Consider the following 27,391-nt stretch of genomic DNA (forward strand, 5'->3'; position numbering starts at 1 on the left):
ATGTTTTGATGAATGCGCTGTTTAATGGCGGTAAGCCCATTAAATTGAAGGCTATACAATAAATTTGAATGAATAATACATATTTTGTGTTTCATCGACCGATTCTCATTAATTTTTGTTCACAACTGTATATCCCTCTGAATTATTTGTGGATTATTTTCTTCAAAGAAGGCAGAATAATCAGAAACATTTATTCTGAATATGAAACCGTTGCCCAGTTTATATCATCTTCCCCACATCAAATTTCTGACGTAAATAAATTCAAGAACTCGAATCTCTAATTAGAAGTATTAATAAGTGTCTGTTGGAAAATGGAAAATTGTACTTTTTTTTCTTCCTACTTTTTCTCGCGAACATAACATTTTTTCTATTCACTAGCACTGAATTTACTGTAAAAGTTACCATAAGAGGGTGACCTTCAAAGTTTTTATAAAAAGTAAAACAGAACCGAACAAGTTTCGAAAGCCTTCAACAGCTTTTGAGGTGATGGAATTTGCTGTCAGTGCATCTTTTGTTCGACAGTAGGGAATAAGGAAAAGTCATTAGGCGATAAATCGGATGAATTCAGGCAATGAGAAATTAATTCGATGTTTTTCTCCTTCAAATATTCAGTTGTTTGCTTTACAAGAGCTGGCACTGTCATGATGATGATTGTGTTATAATCTGCGATATCCTAAGAGACGCCTCTATCTGTCTGTAAGTCACATGCCGATCATGCGCCAACATCGATTTTTCTTCGAATGAGATCCAATTTTTGCCGTACTTTTCGATATTCATCACTGACGGACGCACGACCATGACGAAATTCTGCAAACCAATTGTAAACACTCTTTTCTGATAGTGTTTTTTGCTTCTTTTAACTGTCTAGTATCAACAACCTACTCATTCAATACAACAGTCAATGTTCACAAATCGAGTGATGCCACAACCAATCAACACCGCCTAAAGTTCGATTGTAAAAACTTGAAAGGTAACACTCGTACTAGATGACAAACTTTTTGCGACACATATTATTTGAGTGATACTCATACTAATTCAATAGGATTTAAACCTGTACAATAAAACCGTGATCGCAAATTTTTAATTCCACCAAACCTACAAATTCCGTAGCGTTCCGCCAAGATTATTATAAGTTAGTTCAATAAGGTGTATAAAGAATTGGGAAGTCAATACAAATTACTCCTCTAGCTTCTTAGTAAAGTTTTAGCCGGTTTGTATGAATTTACTGACGAGCTAAAGATTTTTGCAATGAAGCGAATGAAGTCTGAGGCCTCTAATATTTTTAGTGTTTTGTATGATAAGCAATGGCTCATAAAATGAGCTTATCTTGCAAAAATTGGAAAGGTCAATGAAATAACTACACTTTTGCAAGAAAAATAATCAACTATATTTATGGTGTGTGATCAGTGGGGGATTTACCAGCGGACTGAGTAGGTTGTAGCCTAAGACGGATGATTTTAAGGTCAAAACTTTTCAATCACGATTCACAAAATTTAAACATTATTATTCAGTAGTTGAAATTGAATTTGGGAGGTCAGTAGAGACGACAAAAGATTAATAGTCTACAGACGGCAAATCTGTAAATCCACCACTGCGTGAGATTAGTTAACAAAAAATCAAATTTTTGGATTGCCCCTGAGGAAAAAGACAACACTGAGTGTTTTTCCCTTGTGTATAATTTTCTACAAGCAAACAAATGAAAATTCAATCAATACTGCTGACCATCCCGAATTATGAAGCATTCATAGATCTTCAAAGTTCATCCATGTTAAAATACATATTTGAATCTGTAGCTCTGAATGAGTTTTGTCGTGGTATTAGGAGAAAATACCCTGAAATAGCCAAAGAAACCATCTTAACATTTCTCCCTTTCATAAAACAGGAAAAATATTTCATCAAGAATAATACTGTGTTTCAATTATATCACAATTATTAACAAGCATCTTAAAAATTTTCATCTGAGAGGAAATAATATATCTTTAATTATTCGGCATTAAGCTATGGTTGTTCAAATGAAATAAATAGGTAGCTTGGCTAGAGTCGAATTTGAAACGTATTCGCTTCACTGTCCGGTGGAAGATTGATTCAGTCAACCCTAGAATCGGAGAACGTCCCCACTTAGGTTCGTGTAAGTAAGAAGTAGTTATGTTGGGTTTTCCTGAAATGTACTATTCTGGAGAAAATTGAGATTAAGCTAATTTCATGCTGATAGGAAATTAAAATGGTTATGAAAGAAAGGTAATTTGGAATATTATATTATCGCTTCTAAAATTTTGAATATGCAACAATGTGAGGAGGACACCGTTTTTAATTTCATCGAATATCATTTCATCCAACACGATTTATCATTCGTATCGATGATAAAAAGATTGTTGCTACGTCCCTAATGAAATTTGTCAATTATAAATTTGACACAATATAGCCTAACTGCTTTTTATGGATAAGTTAACAAATTATCCCTTTAAAATTGGCTGACCCAAGGCAAAATTGAACTAAAAATGTATTATAAATAAGGGGCTTTTTAGGTGCTAATTGGGTGCGCAAATCAAATATTAGGTGTATTTATAATGTTTGTTGAAAAATTCAAGAAAAAAAGGTCCGACAAGTTTTGGCGATCCCCATTTAAATGAAAATAATTGTGTCTCCTAACAATTAAATGCTTATCAAGTGCAATAGTATTTTATATACAACATTTAATTATAAGTTCCTTGAATGACTTTTGTTTCGATGACTTCACCAGAAATGGTGGATCTTGATGAGACCCCAATAGAAAATCGATTTTAAATCCAAGTCACTCAAAGAATTTTTGCTGGTTAAATGTTGAATAAGGAATACTTTTTGCTCTTAATAAGCACTTAATTCTTCTGTGAAATAGGTATCGCCAGGTTTTAAAAGCCTAGCAGATCTTTTTTCAAAAAAAAGTACTCATTTAGGATAAATTTTTAGTCTATTCAGATATCCATCACATAGATACCAACAACTAAGTAGAAACCTTACTATAACCCATGGTCACTCTTTAGAACCTCCAATCATTTTTGAAGTGTACATAGTTTTTGATAAACGAGAATTGTGTCTTTTCAAAAACGGTGTTAAAGATTCAAGCATTCCTGATATTATCCTTGCTTGACTTTAGTTTGACACTTACCAGTTATCATTCCATTAGACTTTAAATTTTTTAATAATACACGGAGAATGTTACAATGTAATTGGAAGAGCTTATGAAATATTTCTTTCGCTATACCCGGATATAACAACACCCACGCATGACACCTTGATAAGACTCATATTTTACCAAGCATTATCGTTAAATAGCTGAGCCTCAACCAATAGTACTCTATACCATAACTCCAATAGTACGATGTACATGCATATAAAAAATGATGGTTACGACGTTTGCTTCGTCTCCTTTTCACCCTTGCTCCTTCATCATGCATGTTCAGCCTGGATTCATCACTATAGACTAGTTCCATTTCCGATTCTCATTCTTGCTTTTGACACTATTAGAGTCGATTTATTCAATTTTACAAGTTCAAGGTCGGTTTGGATCTTCTTCGTCTATAAATACTTTGTATTTAATTCATGTTCTATTAACCACTGAGTTGCTCCTTACTTGTCTTTTGCATCTGGATCTTCGTGTTTGGTATTCTTGTTTCTATGCCTGACAAGAGTAATCAGAATCCAGTTGATACTATCAGCAATTCCTCAACAGTTCAGCTTTCCGAAGATCTATTCGACCTTTTTCAAACTTAGATGCCTTAGATTATTACACATAGGTGTGATAATATTTGAGAAGTCTTGCAAGGCAGCGCCAACGTTCAAAATAATTCTATATAATAAATTCTATATTTTGATGTAGAATCATTTCGTTCAGTAATGGATGTTCAGATTCTACTTAGTATAACATAACTTCACTTGTATATATTTTTTCTAAAAAAATAGAACATTAAAATATATTTATTATCATCATACAAAAATAAAATTTACAATTCGGAAGCTAAATAAAAAACTAAGTTAATTACGTTAATAAATGGGTTTTATTATAGTAACTGCTGACCGTACAGCCTTGAATCTGCTTATATTTTGCTAATAGGAAGTTTCTATAACGTTTGTTGTTTTTTTAAGGGCCAGATAAAATAAAAAAAAATTGTTAAGGAATTGCTAATTATAATATGGAAAATGTAATATTATCGGTACGTTATTTACCTAATATGCTATTTGGTTATTATTTGTTTAAATTCCTGTTCAAAAATATGTTACATTGATAAAACTCATTATAAGCACTAACCTAGACAAATACTATGGAAAAACACCGCTACGTGCAGGTACATACCGGCTGATTTCTTTCATTGTATCAAACATAAGATGGCCAGTCTCCATTTCTTGGTACATTGTTGAATTCACTTTCTACTTAACATCGAAAAATACAATAAGTAAAGGATTTTAGGCACACACAACAGTTATAATAATATCATATTATTATTATACTGATACCATATTTATTAAAATAATTTCATAGTTGTTGGGGAAGTTCTTGTACATATGGTAAGGAAAAATGTTTTATGTTTTGATGTTTCGTTTCTGTTCTGTTTTTTAATTGACTGTAGTGTCTGTTTATCCTTTAGTTGATCATGTTTTTTGTTAAACTGCTCTGATGAAGCGTAATAACGTCGAAACTAGTCAGTAGTTACACAAACTCTCCTTGCCGAGGATGTTGATATCGACAAAAAGGTCAATTGATATCACGCTCTTCAGAGCAGTTGTAATTCAATACTCGTGGAGGCATAAGCCAGGAAAATTGCTGTTTTCTCCTTTACGTTAATAAACGTTTTATTATTTCATTTCATTTCATTAACAGTACATAACTGCTCCGCGCATTTTATGTAGCGGGAAGTGTGCTGAAATAGCACCTTGCATTTTTGCTTATCAACTTGTTAGCTCAGCGAGCAAAAAAAAATATTTTAGGTGCATCAAGACCGATTTTTTTCCTTTTTCCGAACTTGTCTCGAAAAACGGACCCTCACAGGCTGGAAACAAAAACAAAAAAATTAATGTTTAAAAAAATCGAAATGAAACTAACATGGAAAATTTCAAGCCTAATGTTTTATATAAAGCTCAAAGACCTATTAACACAAAAAAATAGAATTTACTAGAAATCGTAGATTTACTTAACCAAGAGGTCCAGGATTAATAGCGAAACCAACAACAGACAAAAGTATTCAGAAGGACACAGATCCGAATGTCGACAGATATTTTGCCCCAGAAAAAGAAAAGTTCAAAGCTAAATCTTAAAAACAGTTCTTTCTTATCATACCTTATAAGTTTTTTAATTGTAACTTGTTTTTGTTTAAGTTCAGATAACAGTTTTAACATGTGTTTTTTTAAACATAACTGTGTTTGGTTTTTTTCTATCGCAATAAAATAAATGGAAAAATATCTTATCTTGACTTGTCGTTTTTGAACACATTCATTATAGCTAAAAGTTACTTTGAAACACGTATACCCTTTCTGCCGCTTCACTCATACATTGTTGGATAAAAAGGAAATAAGCCCTGAAAATCATGGTAAATATGAATCATTTCTTTAAAAGTACAATATGGCTTTCAAAGGAATATGAATTCTAAAAATCCAAATTGTGTTCAATTTTCTAGCTCTATTTTCTAAAAATGTGTAGTATCGACTTCTCTTCAAAAAGGTCAGTTAATTTTACCGAAATAGAAAAGAACGAACTAAAAGTGAAGTAAACCATGCAAGATTTATCATCCAAACATTATTATTATTTAGTCGACCAAACAACCGTGATAATAGTTTTTCTCTTGTGAGTTTTCATGTAGAAAACTGCATTTCCTTTTGGTTAGAATATTTACTTACTATAGTAAAAGATTGTTCTGCACCTCACCAGTATCATCTGTGTTCATACCGCCACTTTAAAAAGCAGAGAACAACTTATATTCACGTTACTTTTCCTCAATTTCATCAATTGTTTTTCCCCGTAACAAATAATTAACTTTTTTTCTTCAGATTTATCCAACGACAAAAATAGTTCTACGCCTATTAAATGTTATGAAATGAAAACCTTTCCCGGTTTCAAAAGGATTAGGAATTAGGATTAGGAACGGTTCATATAATAAACTTGCGCACTGTGTGGCAATATTACAACCTATTGACATAATAACTGGTATTATTTCCACATTTTCGCTGTGCCACATCTCTTTAATCTCAATTGCGGTATCTGCGAATTTGGCCTGATGTTTGTTGGGAATGTTATGTCACTTTCGAGAATCTTGTTGGTCAGTTTCCGGTAGTTAATGTTGCACTTGGTTCAAACTTTTTTATTCACTTTTAATAACATATGTACGCATCTTCGAACTTTCGAAGGCAAATAACATTAACAAGTGATTTCTCAAAACAAAAGGTATACATCCAAAATACGTGAGTGTATTCATTAATCGATGAAAGTTATAGGCAGTATTAAAAAACCAATGACATTGCATAGAAACAGCGGCTCTATTTGTATATTTTATTATAGATCGGCACTTATCTTTTTTACTTACACATGCATGACCTAAAGTATATAATAAAACGTACAAAGTGGGTCGCAGAAAATATTACATCTTAATATTTGGCAATACTCGATAAATTAAGTACTTAGGTGTGCTACGAACATAGTATATGGAAATTAAAACTTATTCATTCAAGAATATTCTATATTTTGTTTATAATTAATCACTCACAAACAAACAATGAAGACAATGAAGTGAAGTAAAGGAAAGTATGGAAAATAACCTTCCTAATTGCGTATCAAAATGTATTATTTTTTGAAAATATTTTTATTGTTTATTTTCATTCAAAATTGTATTATCTATATTAAATGTACTCTAAAACATAACATAGCAACTTAATAATCTATTAAAAGCGAAAAGTATCATATTATTGTTTGAAATTATTATTATTTTTGTGCGTAACACATGCATTTTTTTCACGAAATGAAATGTAATTATTTTTAAATCATTAACGTTATCGCACCTATAGAGGGTGCTTCCTAATTAATCCAAAATAATTTATCTACTAGCTTTTACCCGCGGCTTCGCTCGCATCGAATGCATTAAATAACTATCAGAAATCATTATAATAGAAAAGAACGAACTCTGTAGCTATATTAGAACCTGAGATATAGATCTTTAAATGTAGAAAAATTGCCAAAAACCTACAAAAATCCAAAGTGTTTCAGGGAGTGTTCTTAAACCAAAACGAAGTCTCTATCCTGAATAAAACCTGAGATATTGAGGATAGAACGTGTGTATGTGAAAAACTCCCATAAGTAATGTACAGGGGGAAATCGCATTTGAGTATAACTTGAGAATGGTGAAAATTAGATGAAATCCGATGGTTGATGGCTGATCTGTGCATCAATACCTTTCATTGAAAAAAAAAATTAAGCGAATCAGTTGGGAAGATCGCCTGAACGGACTCGGAATGGAAATCATCAATTTTTTTAATATATAAGATGAACATGTGTGATAAGTCTTATTGTTAATGAGATACAGGATGTTGAATTGTTTGTTATAAATCGGACTGTAAGTGAAATTTAGTTTTCCAGGTGACGATAGCAAAAGTAATACGAAAGGACATGTTTATTCTAAGTGGCTTTCGAAATAATGTTGTCAAATACTGTGTTAAACCTAAAAACTAACGCAAATAACGGATAAAAAATTTTTATCGTAGGGCTTTTTTGTCTTAACAACGATGTCTGCGTTTACTAATACTGGAATGGCTAACATGCACTTTTTGTATGGATAAGCAAATGGTAATGCCTTAGAAATTAGACATATGTTGCCCAACATTATCCAAATAATCGTTTGCCATGTTCTTATAAGTTTACTAAGATACATATTCATTCACAAGAGACTGGAACTTTTGCTAAATCAAAGAATATTATTGGACGACCCAGATTTCTCAAATTATTGACCAACATCCAGAAACGAGTACCAGAAAAATTGCCGATGAAATAGATGAAAGTAACAGAATTGTTTGGAATATTCTAAAAGATAGTTTATTGTGTATATATATCGCATTCAAAATTTGAAGGCATGGCATTAAGAATTTTTATAATGCCCACAAATAGGCAGATGTAAAACTACATGCAACAGTTGTAGCTCGGTTTCAACACTCCTTTTCGGTTGATGTTTGGCTTGGCATCATCGAAGATTATTTAATAGGACCATTGTTTTCTTCCTGCATTTTCTAGAAAATGAACTTTCATTTTTTTTGGAAGATGTACCTCTTATTATTAGAAGGCGCATGTTCCTCCACATTTTGCAGTAAATGTACACGTTTTTCCAGACCAATGGATCGGACGAGGATCTCCACCTCCTAGGTTACCTGAACACAATCCTCTGGATTTTTGTGAGTGGGGATATCTAAAATCGTCCATTTACACAACCCCGATATTAAACTTAGGAGATCTTCAAAATCGTATCATACAATGCTGTAATGTTATTCGTCTCAATTCTTTTATCTTCGAACGTATTCACCAAACCATGAGGCGTCGAGCGGATGTCTACATTTTGGCTGGAGGTGCACATTTTGAACATATGCTGTGAAATGTACTATTCTTCCTTTATTTTGAACACATATTGTTGATTCTAATAAAATAATAAAACAATTAGACTCATTACTTTCAAGACTTATCACACATGTTTATAAGAAACACTTTGTATTTTGAAAATAAATATAAAGTAAGGATTCATTCGAATTTTAAAACTTAAACATTTGCCAATTTAAATAATATCAATACATATTTGTTTGTATTTTATTTCTATGCTTATTGATATATACAAGCGGGCCTTATTATAAAATGAAACTTTTAAATCATTTATTATCAATCTATTCATTCATTATAACTATTTAAGTAAATATACATAGTAATTCACTTTGTAATTTGGGAATAGAAAGTGTAGTGTATACAATCTTTAATTATAGTTCCAGAACCTGAAGGAATTAAGGTGTTTCGGTATATTATGAATAATCATAATTGGCCCACGTGTCGGATCAATTGTGTGATATCTCCTGCACCTTTTACCAATAAAGTAGGTGATAATCGACGGAAGTAGGTCAATGTATAAATGGCAGTCTTGAAAATTTAGATATTCAGAAATTTCGTTCGGTATTTTGGTAATAGTGTTTATTCCCACAACTTGATTTAATCAGCGTGGCCATGTATTTCCATTCTTAGATTTAAGGGCATTGTAAAAACTATTATATGTCCTTGTATGTTATATTTATTTATTAAAAATTCAAGTTCGAATCAGGAATAATAACTATCAAGAGATTCGTTGGCTAAAGATCTTCACAAGTAATTCACAAGATTTTAGAGGGCCGTTTGTATTGTTTGATCTATTTGCAGTCCAAATTTGAATCCAATAGAACAATTTTGAAATGAGACAAGGGGACATGTGCCGGTCCTCAAAAATACGATGAAATTTCCCGACATACTAATACAGAAAAACCGTCGGTGGGAATTTGATCTAGAGCTTGCCTTGTCGTTTACAAGCGGTTACCTCTGCGAGAGGAGAGAATACTCACTACTGACGCCTTTAAATGTTTTGTTTCAACAGAAAATATAATAAATTGAATTTTTCATTACTGTCTATAAAATTTGAATAATAATATACAATAATTTTTTTAACAAACAACAAAATTCTGACGTAAACCGCAAAAAGTCAACAAAAAATAAAAATAACTTCTGAAATACTAATTTTAAGTAGTATATTCGGTATATTTTAAAATTTCACAATTTAGTAGAAATATTATATGAAAATGTTTATTAGATAAGCGGCTGTTTCCTTTAAGATGTGTGTATATGTAGACACATATGTTATGCCGTTATTTTCAAGGACTTCAAATATACTAAAAGTGCATACATAGAGGTTAAATCAAACAAAATTATACGTTACGCTAGTTGAGTATCAATTTCAATAATTCAGTAATGGAGTTATTAAGTGAGATAAAAAGCTACAGCAATTTATCATTTTCCTTTTGATTGGTCAAGCTTACGAATTTTTTTGTTCGAGTGAAAAGTTAAAGGTCGTCACAGAATTTTTTTTCTGGAATAAATTATTTATTGATGGATATCTACATAATTATTATAAATGAATTGGGTCAAATAACATTTTTGTTTTCCAATAAAATCTTCTACTTAGTTTTCTATCACCTTATTTATGAATTCCTTAACACGTCTTGTCCCTATTTTTTTGTCTCGTATGTCTTCCTCCACAATTTTTCCTTCTTTGTTTATTATTTTTTTGAATTTGTTTTTGAAATCTTGATGATATTTATTTTAGTTTGTACTTACAATGCTTTTTCTCTATTTTTCGTGTTTTGAGGTTCATGCTCTCTATTTTTCCTTTAATGATTTTATTTGCTTGTGGTTAAATCCATTGTTTCTTCTTCCATGTCTCTTTGAAAAAGTGCGCTTTGTATTTTGTTGGTTCTCCTCCTCATGAGGCTTGTTAGAGTTCCATTATATGACAAAGATCCTCCTTTCAAGGCTATAATCATTTCATAAAATTGGTTTTATTTGGAAATAACCACCATTTAAATAATTTTCTTCCAACAAATGTGATTCAATCATATCCATGATTACTAGAGGCATACTTTTCAATATTCGTGTTGTTTACTCGTGAAAACTACTTCACTCCACCACGTAATCCAAATGAACATTCGACAAAGTTGAAATTGTACGGTATCCGATGGCGATATAACGGAAGTGGGGAATTTGCTAATTTCCGTCATATTTCTGGTATTCACTATCAAAATTTTACAAAAATGTGACATATAAGTTAGTTTTACATATAATATTTAATTATTTGATAATATATCCAACGATGTATTTCTAATTCAAATAATTTACATATACAACATTTTTTAATTACTAATACTAATCACAAAGACCTGTTTTTTATATAAGGTGTATTGTACTTAAAACAACTTTCTATATTACTATAAGTAGAAACTTTAATGCATTTTTTAAGCAAAAATAATTATGCAAGGTAATCTGAAATATTGAAGTGGCGATTTAAATTTTAAGCTTGTTGTTATTGAGTTACAAGGTGCAATTATTTATTAATTTATAACAGGTGACGCAATAGTCACCATCCTATTGGAAGATATAATTTTTGCAAATAGCATCACAGGTCAATTTTTCACAGACATTTGTGAAATAAACAGATACAAAATAAGAAGGCGTTATGATGTTATTTATTAAAATTTTACACTAATCTGAAATATAGATTAGTTTCAATACTCATTTGGGTAAAACTATTTTCGTGGTTGGGTAAATATAAATAAACAAATTTCGAGTGTCAATTTAAAAATAATTTATACATGGAAAAACAAAGAAAACGATGAAAAATTAAGTGAATATTTTCCTGAAAGAGATGCGTCTAGAGTAAAAAGAAGATTTTGTTGTTTTTTTGTTAGAGTGATTTTTATGGAAAAGTCGTTCTTCCCACAAACCTCCTTCATATATGGACTGTCATTTAGTCATTAACTCATAAATTCACGTCTTTTCGTTGCACTTAAAGTATTTATTTTATTAGTGATGGTATTGGTTTCGTGCTTAATTCTGATTACACCGCTGCGAAGAAACGACGATTACACTATAATGCTACTTCAGTTTTCAGGTAGACAAATAAAAATGAATATTTGTCATTGGATATGTTATTATTGTTTTTCAAAAAAATCTCCATTAAGATCAATACATTTTTGCATGCGTTTAAACCAATTGTTGAAGCAGTTTTTAAATCCCGTTTGAGGTACTTCCAAAACAAGTGATTTGAACGCATCAATCGCTTCTTCAGGTGTAGAAAAACTTTGCACTTTACTTTCGATCGGCGGGAATAAGAAAAAATCATTGGGTGCCAAACAAGAACTGCGGATGACCCATCATTGCGACGTTCTTACGTTCTTACTGATGTTAGAGAGCTCGCATTGTCGTGGTAGGGAAATATGGCTTCCCTGAGTTTATCGAATTCTTCTGGCAAACAAATGCTGATGTACCATTCAGAATTGATCGTTCCACGTTGCTCTAATGGAACGGTAGCGATATATCCAGTCATTCCGAAAAAAACAGGCGACCATTTACTTCGAAGTGCTTAAAAGACACATACAGTTGGTTGTAGTTTAGTTTCGACTTCATATGCATAGATTCTTGAATCGTCGCCTGTCATACTGTCACACATGTTTTGAATCACCGAGATTGAATTTTTTCAGCATTTCTCTGGACAAATCGACACGAGTTTTATTTTGAACGATTGTCAAAATATGCGGTATCCGACGTGAACAAATCTTTTTAGCAGACACGAATTTCATCCTGTAGGGAAGTGTCACCACGATTGAATTAGGAATCCAGCGAAACATAGTGATTCCATATGGTTATTCACCAAAGTCGTAACGAGTTGATAGGCACAGTGTTGTTGGTTTAATCCACGTCGCAGTCATAGAAAATCATCACACGAAAAGGTTTCCGATTTAATTCCATCTTTTGACTAAGATGAATGTTTCGAGTATCTGTTCACAACTTAAATAGAACTCGTATGGAAACACGTTCTGATTACGCTCATCATTAGAAATGTCAAAATTTATTATGGCAATGTCAGATTTAACATATGCACATCAGTGTTGCCATATCTCAAAACTGAAAAGCAACCTTTGTATAAGAGATTTTCTAAAAATATGATAAGGTTAACGTGATTAAAATCTGATATCCGGAAAGTAATTCGGTTTATCTTCCTACAGAAACTGAACGAAATAATCGGCTTATATCATATGACTCAATATATTATTAATCTTTATCAGCTCGGTATTTAATTCTAGTATGACTAATGGCTATAGTTATTAAAAATTACAGGTGGATTTTCTTTACACCGACATATAACTAATACTTGCTGTGGTAGTTTTAGTTGTGGTATGGTTATTCTTGTTAATTATTACACAAATTGTCATCGATGTAACCTTCGGCAACTGTGATCGATTTCCACCCTCTTAGTTATTTGTTATCAATTTTTCGCCATCGCAGCCAACTTATTGATGTCAACTTTTTTAATGTGACAATAGGTGGTCGCATTGGAAGATATTTCTCCTGACGTGATAAACGATCTAAATGTCTTCGATTTCGTCACGACCGTATTGACAATAAGGGCTCTTTTGTAATCTTATATATCTAATATACCTCATTAGTGCGGCGGGTTCCCACTGAATCCATAATTACCTGTGCAAAACTCTAAAGAAATATTTTAAAATTTCAATTTTTACCACTTACTTTGGACAGATGAAAGTCTTAATTTTTTGTGCGGTTTAAAAACGGCTTGTAACTTCATACAATTTCCCAGAAGGATGTTATGGTGAATATTTGAGGTACTTTTTAGTATCGAGTAGAAAAGAGGACTACTTGTACTTCTTGTTTAATTCAGCAAACAAAAGGATTAACATATTTTCTAAGTTGCAGATTTTCTGCCTGAGATTAATTCAAATATGTTAGAAGACAGTACTTCTACCCATTTCGACTTCATCAAAAGCACACGTACTAGCAGAAGTATTCATCTTGATCTCGAAACAAACTTAGGATGGGAATTTACAAAATGGCATAATTAATGTTGGAACAAATAAATCGTAACTTTATAACAGTCTCACCACCAAGTACACCGAGTACAAACTTTCATTCCTTGCCAATATTATTTAGTCATGCATAAGCTATGATTATGCTTTAGTCGTTGATAAAACAACTGAATTAAGGTCTGTAAACATAGAAACTCTGTTAGAAGTTATAATTTTTCATATGAAATTATTGTTTTAAAAATGGAAGGATTCTATATATTGATTTTTAAATATGAAATTCCCACCGGAGCACGACTTTAGGGAACTTATTTTGGGTTAAGATCTGCATTCCACCTGATACCGGTTCATAGACTTTTGTGACTTAAGTTGTCTTAAAACAATTGATTCAATATGCTGAAAAATTAGCAATGGTTACCAGATTTTATTATGAATAAGGTAAAAAAGAGAAACATAATTTTAACGAAAAACTTATGTTGGTTATGTGGCACATCATGGGCAGGTCAAAGCACACAACCCTTTTTGGATTTGTGATTTGTTATTTTCGAATAAAATTGACAAAAACCTGGTGTAGGTTTCTTCCATTGTTTGGTGTTTCAGGCTGTTTTATGTTTAAAATTTGCTAGAACTTTCACTTGTGGTAAATGCCAAAAAAGAGAACGAATAGTGCCATATTAGCTGTTTTAGGTAAATTCGACCATCTTTTATGTCATCTGTGTTATTTTAGTATATTATTTGCGAGTTTATTCCCCCTATAACCTATTATAAAATACGAATATCATCAACAAACTCTGGATACAGAATATGTTGCTTTCAGCTCGTCCATTACATCTACGCCTTTCGTCATATGTTAATTCAACCTAATAAGTCGAACTATCGAGAGAACTCTCACACTCCCGTGCACTTCCATAACTCAGGCTGACACTTGAGCACTGCAACAGCTAATGATACTAATTTACTTTTCCTAGAGATCATGCGTATAAAGACAGAGGAAGCGCCCAAACTAAATCAACAACAGTCTTAAGACTTTCGGAAATTTGAAAGAATGCGCATGTTAAATACTTGTATATGATGGATTTTATTGATAACTATCGTGTCTAAAAACTTTGTTGTTAATTCAGTTTTATATATGAAAGCAAGAATATTAACTCATTAATCATTTACTTCACATTGAAATAGTTTCCAAGATATTCCGGAATAGTTTCATTACTTGCATACACGACGGCCTTCGAGAATGTTAATAACTCTCATTTTGATTGTTTTTACCTTCTTTTACAGACGGTTAACACTTTTAACTAAACCATTTGTTACAATTATCTTTAATTCTCACGAAAAAGTAAGTTCCGATATTGCCTTCACACCAATTATGAACCTTTTATTAGTACTAATCCACTCGTGATTGGTTAACAAAACAAAAATATTTTGCTCGTCAAGGACATATTGGTGAAGACAGGAAAGTATTTGCATCAGAATTTCTATAATTTAGTGGAAGAAATAGCTAATAGATATATAACTTAAAAGTGTTTCAGTATTTTCATAGAGTGTTCCAGATTTTCTGCGGTTTTTCTGTAACCTGATGAGCTTGTTCATCATCAGAGAGCCGATATAAATCCTACTCTATCCTCTATATCAGTCAATAAAATAACCTAACTTATCCCTCCCTTTCACACACTTTAAATATTAAGCACATGGTTGAATCAAGTGCGACCTCGATTCAAACCTGATTGAACCAGATTTGTCCGGTCTGAAGGCGGGAAAAGAGTTCCTTCACATTTAAACGGAGCGCTCGAAGCCGAATCTTGGTCAATCAGATTCAACTTGGTTCGGAGTGATTCTGATTGATTCGGATTCGTTTGGTGTGAAAGGGCCCTTACTTAGCAGGTTCTTAATGGTCAGTCAGAGGGATATCAGTTTATACGTGTGTACGAGTGTGATAATGCCGTATTAAAATACAGGTTATATATTTTAGTCTTATGCCAAGAGTTATTTTTTAAAAAAACATTTATATTTCACACATTTCCTATGCATTCTATAGAATGCGAAAGTATAAAAAACATCTCAGTTTATTTCATTTCAAATTCCTCAATTACTTCTTATTATTAATACCAAAAAAATTTTCTCGATAATTCGGTTCTAGAAAATTAACAAACAAATAGAAAGGCCCTCCTAGAAATTTGAAAAACAATATAAACAAATCGGCACTGTAACTAAGTTATAAAAAAACTCCTACCAAAGGTTTCCGCTTTATTTCCAAGAAGTTTGTACCTGGTGCCGGCTTTATGGTTCATGTTGTGGACGAGTTCGTAACAATACTTTCCATCGAAATGATAATCAATCAATTTTGTAAATAACACATTTCCAAATCAAGTATTTTATACCAATAATTTTCCACGTATTGTTGGATTTATAAACTAGGATTACTCTGTTGAAAATATCATTCAATTTTATTCTACAAGCAGGATTAAAAAGTAACATAACAAATTTCTCGTTTTTCCTATAGATTTTGTTTGTGGAGTACATGCAGCAAATTGATATTTGAGAATATGAACCAGAATCCATCATTTGACATAAACTTAATGAGAAAAATACCTTAAATTTCTGAAATATACGAAACGAGGCAACATACCGAATTTACCAAGGTACAAAGTAATAATTGTAGGTCAAATGAAAGATATTCTCAACATTTCAAATTTTAATGTGGATTAGATTTAGTATAGTAAAAATTCTATTATTACAATAGTAATATGCTTCACGTTCGGGTGAAGGAGTAATTGAGATCCAAATTTCTTTACTTTCTACTTTGGCGAAATAAAGTATGTAATTGCTATTATTTGTACATATAGAATGTTTCATTAACAAAGTTGGAATAATGGAATATTTCGTAACAGATCTAAATGCAAAAAATGATCTAATGTTTTTACCGTTTTCATATACAGTTACCATTCGACCTACTTTAGGTGTAAAGTATAAAATTCATCATTATTCGTACAGCACCTATACTTAAATTTAAATAAAACAAAGTGAGATATTATAGAAGTATTTATTCTTTTGAGTTCTTATTGATTTCATTAGGCACGGAATATTACATTGATCACGAAGTTTAAAATTGTCCATGACTCGACGCAAATGAATCGCAAAAAAAATTGTGCATGTTTGAGAAATAACGACTTAAAATTCGTCAAGTCTGCGAAATGCCGAATTCTGGTACAGGACGCGAAACCGACTGCCTCGGAATCTCCTGTACAGTGGACAGAGACGATGTTTTCGGAAAATAATGCATTTCGTTGACGTACTTGTGTTGGTTGATTCAAATTTATCGAAGGGAAGAGATTCAACGTTGATTCCTTTACAAAAAAAATAAATTATCTTTTTCTACTAGTGTTCCAAATTTCATAAACTCATTATTAATTTTTTTCATTTCTTTCGGATACTTCAAAGTAACTTTTATTCTAAATTTATAATTTACCCAAAATTCGCATTTGAGGATTATTTTTCTTGGATCTCTTTTTGCTCTTTTTCCTTTCATTCAAACCAAAAAATATTTCACACAATGATTATATGAACTCTTTATTTGCGAATGGATGGCATGCGAATAGTATAATATTCACCAGATATCTTTAAAAGGAAAAAACCATAACTAGCAACTATTACTTAGCGTTATTGGAACATTTGAAGGACGAAATCACATAAAAGTACTCCATTTGAAGAAGAAAGTACTGTTTTATCGAGACAATGAACTTTGTCTGAAATCAATGAAAGCGAAATCAACCTTTATATGAATTGGGCTTCGAATTGAATCTGCTTCCACCGTATTCTCCAGATCTGGTCCATAGCGACTTTCCCTGATTTCAGGCTTAAGAGGATGCTCGCCCGACAATGAAAAGATTGTCGCTGAAACGGATGTGCCACATCGGGAAGAAGATAGTTCAGGTAAACACGAAAAGGTAGTCGAGTGGATAATACCACAGTATTACTTGGATTTTTGAACGCTTTAGGTTAGGTTAGGAAAGTTTAGGTTACCTAACCTAAATTTATAATTTTATAAATAATACATATCTTCTATTAACTGACCGACGAGAATATTTTTTTTTAGACAATAGTATAATTACTAACACAAGTACAATTCAATCTAAAATAAATTTAAACTCAGCAACAACATTTTACATGGATGGTTGTCTAATCTTCATGACAACCACGATCACGAGTTGGCACATTTTAACAGAAGATAAAATTTTATGGCGGATATTGAAATAACGAGTTGGCACACGCCCGCCGAAACTATTTTGACGCTAAAAACAAATCCCACTATAAAAATGATATCGAACAATTATGGCTAAGTAAATATTGAATAAAAATAATAAATTCTATTCAATTTGATTTGTCTTTGCTAGCCTACCTGTTATAAATTACTGCTTTCAAATTTTGCAAAAGTCTTTATAAAATAAATAACTTCTGTAACAACATGAAAACATTGTCAATTATGCATATTTGTGGTTTTTCTCAGTAATTACCCCAGAAATTCGTATATCTGAATATTAATTACTTTTTATGTTGATTTTCATTAATCTTTCGTTCTTAGCCTCTAGATAATTACCACACGAGTTTTTTAAAACATTCGTGATTATTCGTTTCCGTAATAATAATTTTATTCCATAATTCAGCCGTTTGTTGTATGCACTGACCTTGTATGAACACTTCATATCTTGTATCTTAAAAATCAGATCAATGAGAATAGATACCGTTCTATATTTCGTCGCTTATAATTTGGAAAGATTGACCTAGTAAAATATTGAATCTATGTCGCGTACTATATAAAAAGCGATTTACCTAGCCTTCTTACGTTTATGTATTTGAAAGTCATATATCAATGTACCTATTCACTGCTAATATTGACATACGAGGGCTCAAGATCATTGAATTTTTAATTATTATTATTAATAACACTTATTTAACTTACTCGGTTAGTTTTCACTTATAAACAACCTGTAAACTTTAAATTCAATAATTTATTAATTTTTATATGAAACAGAATGTTATATAACTTCTGAATCAAACTGAAATTTCACTCACATATGGCGGTAAAAAGTATAGTTACAAATTCACGAAAAGAAGGTCTTACTAATTTAAAAATGATTGTATTTAAGATAACAGCGATGAAAAATTTTATTTATATTAAGAACATTGGCTCGATTGAAATTATTATTGCATGTGGAATATTATTAATTAAATTTTATATCTGAATTTTGACGCTCTATAATGGTAATTTCAAATATGTATTTGGCGCATATAAATGATTTAATTTACGAAAAATCGTCAGAGAGCTTCGTAAAATCAAGTTATTTATTTGAAAATACCATTATAAAGCGTCAAAATTCAGGTATGACCTAACATAAGCTAACCTAACCAAATGAGGCTACAAATTTAGAATAGTTTGTTAATGTTTGTTTGTTATTATTAGTGACGTGAGTAGAATAGTCAATTTTTTGTTAAATTTTAAAAACCAGGAAGGATAACATAAAATACTTGATCAAATATTTTGAAACTACAATTTATTCAAAATTCACTAAAATATGAAATTGTTGTTGTAAACTTGGTACAATTGTTCATAAAGAATGATATAAATAATAGAAGCCGAAGATGGAAAAGTTGAGAAAGTTTACTGTAATCATATATGTATAGAAATGTAAAGGGAAGTTAGTCAAATAGGAACATTCTATTACGGATACTAACGTACAATGTGATAAAACTAAAATTATCAAAAATGGTTTTACTATGTTTTCAACATTACCGTATCCTGTGAAAATACTGCAACTATTAGCTAATCTAATTCCTGAAATGACTCATGAATAGATGAGCCATGATAGGTGATTGCCCATTGTTTATAAAAACGAATTTTATGGGATATTTTAATATCTCCACTTTCTGTTTGAGACTATTTTTCTTCTTGTATTGGTTTTGAATATGTTTCTACAGATACATTTTATTGTTCACTGCCTAATCAATATTTTACATTTTTTCTATATAAGTCCGTTAAATTCAAGCTAAAATGAACTCAAACTTACAGTGTTGCCTGTCGTAAAGTAATTCGAATCTTCATTTTATTGATCTACTAATTAAGTTTCACATTAATCAAATATAAATAAACTAAAATTGAAATGTTAGTAGTAAGAAAGTAAACACTTGGATTATTGAAAAAATAATCACATAAAAATAGATTTCATTACAGTAATGAATCAACAATTACCCAATCTTACTATCTAATATCTAAAAAAAAATGGATATGTAGGCGAATCTACAAGAATTCATTTTATACCGCCCGGACCGCCCCTTTTTAATACGCTTTTGTTAACTTCATTTGTTCAACGGAATATTTGAACTAGATGTTCGAGAACTTCAAAACGAAGAGCGATGACGAAACAATAATTTCATAAACTCGCATCATCATTTACTCCAGCGATCAATTAAAATCAAAATTTTGCAACTTTTCAGATCGATGAGAATACAATATTTTTAATCGGAAAGTATGTGAAGTACCTTTTTCAACCTTTTCAACCAGTTTTAAACCACTAAAATATTTCAAACACTTCAAAAACCATCATAGTACTTAAATTACAAATAAATTTAAATTGATAAAGGACTATAACCACTTATCGGGATATTGCATTATTTATTCAGTTAATATACTTTACGTCATACCAGTTTTTATACCTTATATAAGCGAAGGTTAACTCATTATTCATTGTCCGGGTTTCTTATTTTTGTAATCAAATGCGAGATCCGTATGATACGACCACCAACATTCTTGGAACCTTATGTTTTGAAATGTCCTCTAAATATGTGGTACTCTTCCATCCACAATGGCGCTTCACCATAGCCATGCTTGCTAAAGAGTTGCCGATGTTCGTCGCAAATAATAACCAGTGCAGTGTTCTTTTCGGGGTTATTCAAATCCAAATATTTTGCAATAATTCAGGGAATTTTCCCAAATGTGTTTTTCCAACAAATTGTCTTGAAGATTGAAAAGTGTCAAAATATAATCTCTTGCAAGTTTCTCCATCGACATTGATGGAAACTCGTTTGTTGTCAGTTTTGATTCCTAGTACCGTTACCATAAAGACTTTTCTATCTTCTACATAGGTGACTAACATATTCACAAGTTCTTACTGCCGACATCCACCAAATATTAATGTGACCTATGACCCTAATTTTTCGTTTGGTGCTTTATTAATAAATTTCAGTGTATTTCCTCTATTTAGGATTTTTTTGGTTGGTACCCTTAGGACCAACCTAACAGTAATTATTCCGTTCTTTAGTTTTTCTCGGCAGCATTGTCTTTTTAGACATGTTGCAAATTCATTTAATTTTTGACTGTTAGGTTTTAACATTTTAATATTTATCTTTCTAGCAACAATAATGCAAACAATAATAATATCAAGGTGAAAAATAAATAATTATTATTCAAAACGAACTAATATGACATAAAAGTTTGTGTGCTTTACTAGTACAATAGATAACTGCCCCATCTACTTAGTACCCTTAATAATATTGGATATAAAAGTTTATGTGTTTAGTTCCCAGTTTAAAATGCCTGTGGCAATTTCTTTAAAAACAACTTATTGTAGAATTCAAAATCTCATTTAGGTATTTAACTGAATTAATACAGGTTGATATTCATTTTTAGAAACATTTATTTATAAATTGAAAATCGCTATAGTTTGAATCGTCTTACTCAGATTATTCAATTTTAATTATCACGAGTTCCATATTGTCCATCAACCCAAGTAATGCTTTCAAATGATTTGCCTATTTTATATGCTGTATTGCTCTTATCGAATTTCTCTTTGCACGGCTTCAATAGATAATAAATTTTAATTTAATTGATTTAATTTCAATACATTTCAAACGTAGTATCTTGCATCTCAAGTTTGAGTCGAAATTAATTCTATCGGGTTTAATTCAACATGATAATGTGGCAAACGTATTATATTAGTACTTTATGTGATGGCATCAATTTCATCTAAAATGTTCTTTAATGCCTGAAATGGATAGTTTCTCTTTCGACATTTCCAAATCATCAAATTCTATTAATTATACTAAAATTTACTGAATTTTAGATAAGAAGAAATCAATATTTACTTTTAATGCAAATCAACTAGGACGATAAAGACGTATGTACATATGTGTATTGCGGTAATTCCTATAGATGGATTTGTAATTTGTAATTACCACGAGAATCTAATATTTGCAGAAAAATCTTCGAACGTTTCATTTTTAGAATTGTCAAACAACTAAAATATTTTATTTATAACAGAAATAAAAAGTGATTCAAGAATCATTTCTGATTATATTTGCACGACAAATTTCGTACACAAGAATAAATTTACATACATTCTTATGTATATTTATTGATCTTTTTTTTTTCTAGGCGACTTTGGAAAATATCAAGCATGGCAATTCTTTCTTCATATTTTATCGGCATTGACAGCTGGTCTCAATATGCTGTCTCTAGTTACAGTAGGTGCAGTCCCAGAATTTAGGTAAAAGAAAATATTTTTATAAGAAAAATAAATGAAAAAATATGTATACTCGGTTTTACGTTTTCTAAACTGTTCACTACCATTACCATAACACTCGCATTTGCACTCTGTAGCGTGTTGTGATAAATAAATTATTATCTTTTGAATCTGAAGGCAAATGTTGGAGTGAAGGTAGAAAACAATAAGATCAGTATACTAGTAGAATCGTGAGGCCAGTTATCAAGTATTCAGAATTAGAAAGGAAATTAATTCTGAAAAATATTTGGTTCAACTTCTCTTTTTCCTATTCAAATAACTCGATTATACTATTCTTTAGTTTTTAGAGTGCTGATTGTGCTCTTTTTTTACAATAATGTCATGGGTTGTTAGGATGCAGGATTATGCAGAAAGTAAGTACAAGAAAAAAATATATCGGGTTCATTTCAAAGAGCGAAAAAACATTCCTGTATAATCACCAAATCAAACTTATGAGAGCAGAGGACAAACTTTGAAATTTTTACGTCACACTCAGGAATTAAGGAGTTCCTGAGTAGGATATGCCGTGCGATGTTGGGCACTGTCAAAAGTTTGTCCGCAAACTTTCATCGGTGTGTAATTTTGTGTGGCAATTGATGTATATCGTCAACGTCATATTACCAGTTACCATGAATTATTATGAATTGATGAATTTAGTTCCTGTTCTCGTTATTTTTTATTAGTCTCCTCCTCATTATCTTATAAAATCTTTTCGACTATTTGTCTAACCCTCTTACATCTTCTGCCGTTTGTAATGACACGAGGCTTACTTTTCCTTTTTGCAGTGTTTGATAGCCTTTGTTGATTTTGTTGCCTCAGCGATTCTATTGTAATTTCTACGATATTCTCTATCGAAAATAATCCTTTTTTTCTTATTTCAGATGTGAAATTCCTGACTATGATGTAAATAAGACACATACTCATCTGAATGAAACACTTTTATCGAGGTATTTCCCCATTATGGAATCAGGTTATCACGACAAATGCACCTTGATGAACAGCACAACGAATTCAACTTACAAATGTACATCATTTGTTTTTGATACGACTTATTATGGTAATACGAGAGCCACTGAATGGCAACTTGTCTGTGATAGAAGGTGAGTACTTTTAAATTTAGCATACGTAAATTTGGATTTCTCGGTACTATATTTAGAAGAACACATACAGAACTTGAAGTTTTCTTTTTATAGCCACATAGATTGCTACTTCAACCTCTTCTAGTCTGAAAATAACAGTTTTTTATATTTTTACCAAAAAACCTAACAGTGGTTGACTCCATTGTCGATCGATATTATACCATTGGTGTATGCAGTTGAAAAGGTCGCATAAGGCTTATAGATTAAGAGCTAGGCCGGATTTAGGATTCTGTCGGAGCTTCATCTGTCCCGCGCACACCTAGGTGATCCATGTAGAAGTCGAAAATGAAATTTCGTGGCTTTGTTAGAATAGGTAATTTTCACGTTTTAGGATCAAGGAGAATCCGATTCTTTATTCCGAAAAAGGCTACTTTGACACTTTCAATTTTCAAGTCATGAAACTCTGATAATATCGACTCTAAGTGTGTGCTAAAGTGATCTTGGTTTATGCGTTACAGAAAAAAACGAAACTAAGTTCTCTACCAAATTCAAACTTTCCAATAAATTGAATTAGGATAGAAATAAATCAGATACATATGTGGTAATCTACAGTATGTACTAACCATCTTTTTCTTTTTGCTCAATTACCACAAAATTATTATAGGACTTTGAAAACTATGATCAGGTTAATCCGATTATGATCTACCCTGCTAGACCAGTGGGTAAGTGCGATCAGCTGACGAGTTTTTTCGTTTGTCTATGGTTTTTTGAAAATTATTTATTTCCCTTAAATGGTTGTCTATTATGAATTCTCTTGAGAAGAGTAACTTATAGGTAACTGAGGCTTGTGGTTTTTACACTTTATAGCATTTCAGTATAAAAAATTCACATTTCAGTGTAAAAATAGTATTAAACATTTATAAACTGTTATACTACTAAATAAATATCATAGAATTTACGCTCAACAAAGTAATAAAAATGAAAATGTAGATCATATTGTAAATTTGAAATTTCCACAGAAAATTGAAGACGACGTTCGGAAACTATGGTCAAAATCTAGTTTTGGGTAAGGATCCACAACCAGCTGATATATGATCATAGTTTACGAAAAGCCCTTATATGGGACCGATGACACTACTGAATAGTGTTTAAAATTTTTAAGATACACATATGATCACAGAGAAGTTAACAATATCAGCAGATAGTTCTCAATTCAGCCTATTTTTAATAAATTATTCATCGAGCGGTAATGTTGGTCAAAAGTCACGCAGATGTAATTCGTCATTGTCGAAAGTTAAATATTATACTGTATCTACGACTAAAAAAATAGATATGTATATATGTATGTATATATACGTATATATATATATATATATATATATATATATAATTAAAAAAAATTTATTTATTTAACAAGTGTGTAAAGTTGCCTTTTTACGACGAATACAACAATTTTATGAGTCGAAGAAAGGCATTAACACACAAATTGCATACAATATTTCTTCTAATAACGAAAAGTTTATCAAAATACAAAAGTTTGATAATATTTTAAACATTTTAATTATGATTAGAACAAATTAACAAAACAATAGACGAATTTGTACTATTAAATTTGTCAACTCTGCCCTTTGGCATGTATGAATGCTATCTAAAAATAATTATTGCTAGATAAGTAGAAAAGTAAGAAATGGCATCAGCGCGACTTGAACCTGGGACCTTTCGCATGTGAGTCTCGTACTCTAGCCACTACAGTGCGTAAAGTAAAGTTTCACACGCTCGAAAGTGTGTTTATAGTACGTACTTTATGCAGGGTAATAGAAAAAATATATTTATTTAACTTATGCTTAAGATTTCGCATTGAAAATATTAGTAAAATCTCTTTTCGGAATGTAGGTACATACGATTCAACATACTTTAAGGAATAAAAAATACGGTAAATACGGAGTAAAAAATATGGTAAATAAAATGTTTCTGCCTTCTTCAGCATCGTCCCATAGCTAAAATAATTATAATAGACAAAAATAAAGTCGGATTATCACGGGATAGAACTTCCCATAACGTGACTCAATCTAAAATTTTTCAAACACATATTTTCTACAAACTAATTTCTTATATCGATAGAAATCAAATAAAGTTTGATTAGGTATTAACTTCTTCACAAATAAAACTACAAGACATACGTAATAGTTTCTTTAAATTGACGGTAGTAATCGTAAACAGAGACAACGATATAATTGACGTATCGAGTACTTTGTTGTACTGTGTTGTTGGTAATGAATTTTTGGATTGAATATTGTTAACATCAGTTCTTTTAAGACTTTTTATTTAATTTTTCCGAACTGTAACAATTCCGCAGTGGCGGAAAAATAAGAAGGCAATCTTAGATCTTAGCTTTCGATCACGTTTTGTCAGAAAACGACTAAATGTACCGGGTGTCCCAATAAGAATGGCTGTCGGCCATATCTCGGGAAACGGTTATAGTACAGCTTCAGGAAAAAAAAAATTATAACTAAAGTGACCTCGAGAAAAACCTGGAAATTATTTACAGAGTTGTAGATCCACCGCCAGAGAGAGTAATTAAGTACCAAAAATTAGAAAATGAATAATTTACAAATTTTGCCTAATTATGATGCATTTAAACTATGATAGTATTCTTCAAGACATTCAGCGTATATTTGATTTTCCAAGTTTTATTCCATCTCTTCAAATAAGAGGTGTGGGGGAGCGGGAACTTTATTATGAAAAAACGCCTGTAACTCCAGTTCTACTTAACCTATCTATAAAAATTTAGTCTTTTTGAAGAGAGCTCCTTTCTACCAATGTAAGAGTTATAATTTCCTAGAGGGCGCTAATTATTTATTTTAAATCCAGCTATCCTTAAAAAATGTTAAATGGAAACATGCAGTTTTAATTAAGGAATATAAACAGTAGGCCAAATTAGCAACAAAATAGCGAAAACCGCATGTCGATATCTTTTTCGTATTACGAAATATCCTAAGAAATTTGTAAATTTTAAGCATTTTCCTTTAAACATAAATTATTCCGGTTTGACTGAACGGATTTTAATATTTTTTGACTCCTCAAAATTGTCTTTCCTTGTTCTATTAATAATAGTTCCAATTATTATGTCAATATTACTTATGCTGTCACCGGGAAACTGCGTTATGGAAGTTAAAATGGGAATATAACTTAAGGTACCCCGCTAGTGACGACCTAAATGTTCAAATTGTCGCCCATCATTTTCAATACAAGAGTTTATTCGTTGAAGAGTAGATTGAACAGCAGTCTCGAAATACTCTGAATGGCGTTTCCTGAAGCTGTACTATAAATGGTTCCCGAGATATGGCCGAGAGCCATTCTTATTGTGACATCCGGTCCTTAAAAGGGCAAGAGATCATTTTTGTAGGAATTTTAATAAATCTTTAATCTATAAGAACAGTTTCTTATATGTTTCGGTATTCAAAGTCAAATTTTCTAATTTTCTTGTCGTTCACTACTCATTTTCTGGAAAATAATTTTTAGTTCTGCAAATACTTATCAGAAAATTGTATGCCAATTTTGAGCGTATTACAACACTTTTTAACCCCAGAATCTTATTCAATTGTACTATATTGCTTTAACTTATAGTACTGTTTAGTTTCCACATCTCACAGTCAAAATTAGACAAGTTGTTTTATTATCCTAGTTTTATGGATATTAATGATGAATGATGAATAATTTCATCCAGAGAAAGCAGTTTCACATAGGTGAATTGGCTTATTTCAAAATGTATCCCGTAATATTGAACATAACAGTAAATTAAACATTTTTCAAATTTAATTATATGCCGAATTTACGGTTTATTTCTTTCCTTTCCTTTCCTTTGTCTTACGTGTATACGAGTATATGGTGGAGAAAAACCTCGGATAGAAGCCATTAAATATAATTTATAATTGTAACTTTTGATATTCTACCTTGAATAAAAGTTAAAAATAAAAGCATTGTATTTTCGATACACTATTGACTTGACTACTTGCCAATGTTACGCATAGTTGTGAAAAACAACAAAAATAGTTTTAAGTAGATTAAGACGTGTCGATCAATATACAACGTAGTCATATAACTCTAGTTGTTTGTAGTTATTTAACATATACAATAGAAACTCGATTA

The 27,391-nt window shown here is 31.2% G+C and overlaps 1 protein-coding gene across 1 annotated transcript in view; it reads left to right on the forward strand.

Moving 5' to 3' along the window:
• LOC130453315 (organic cation transporter protein) overlaps positions 1-27,391 on the forward strand; it is a 48,412-nt gene that overhangs the window by 12,752 nt on the left and 8,269 nt on the right. The window contains exons 2-3 of the mRNA XM_056792979.1: positions 22,037-22,148; positions 23,045-23,263. Coding sequence (XP_056648957.1) covers positions 22,037-22,148; positions 23,045-23,263 — 331 coding nt within the window. The remainder of the gene's footprint in view (positions 1-22,036; positions 22,149-23,044; positions 23,264-27,391) is intronic.

Source organism: Diorhabda sublineata, chromosome 2, assembly GCF_026230105.1.
Source record: "Diorhabda sublineata isolate icDioSubl1.1 chromosome 2, icDioSubl1.1, whole genome shotgun sequence".
NCBI lineage: Eukaryota > Metazoa > Arthropoda > Insecta > Coleoptera > Chrysomelidae > Diorhabda > Diorhabda sublineata.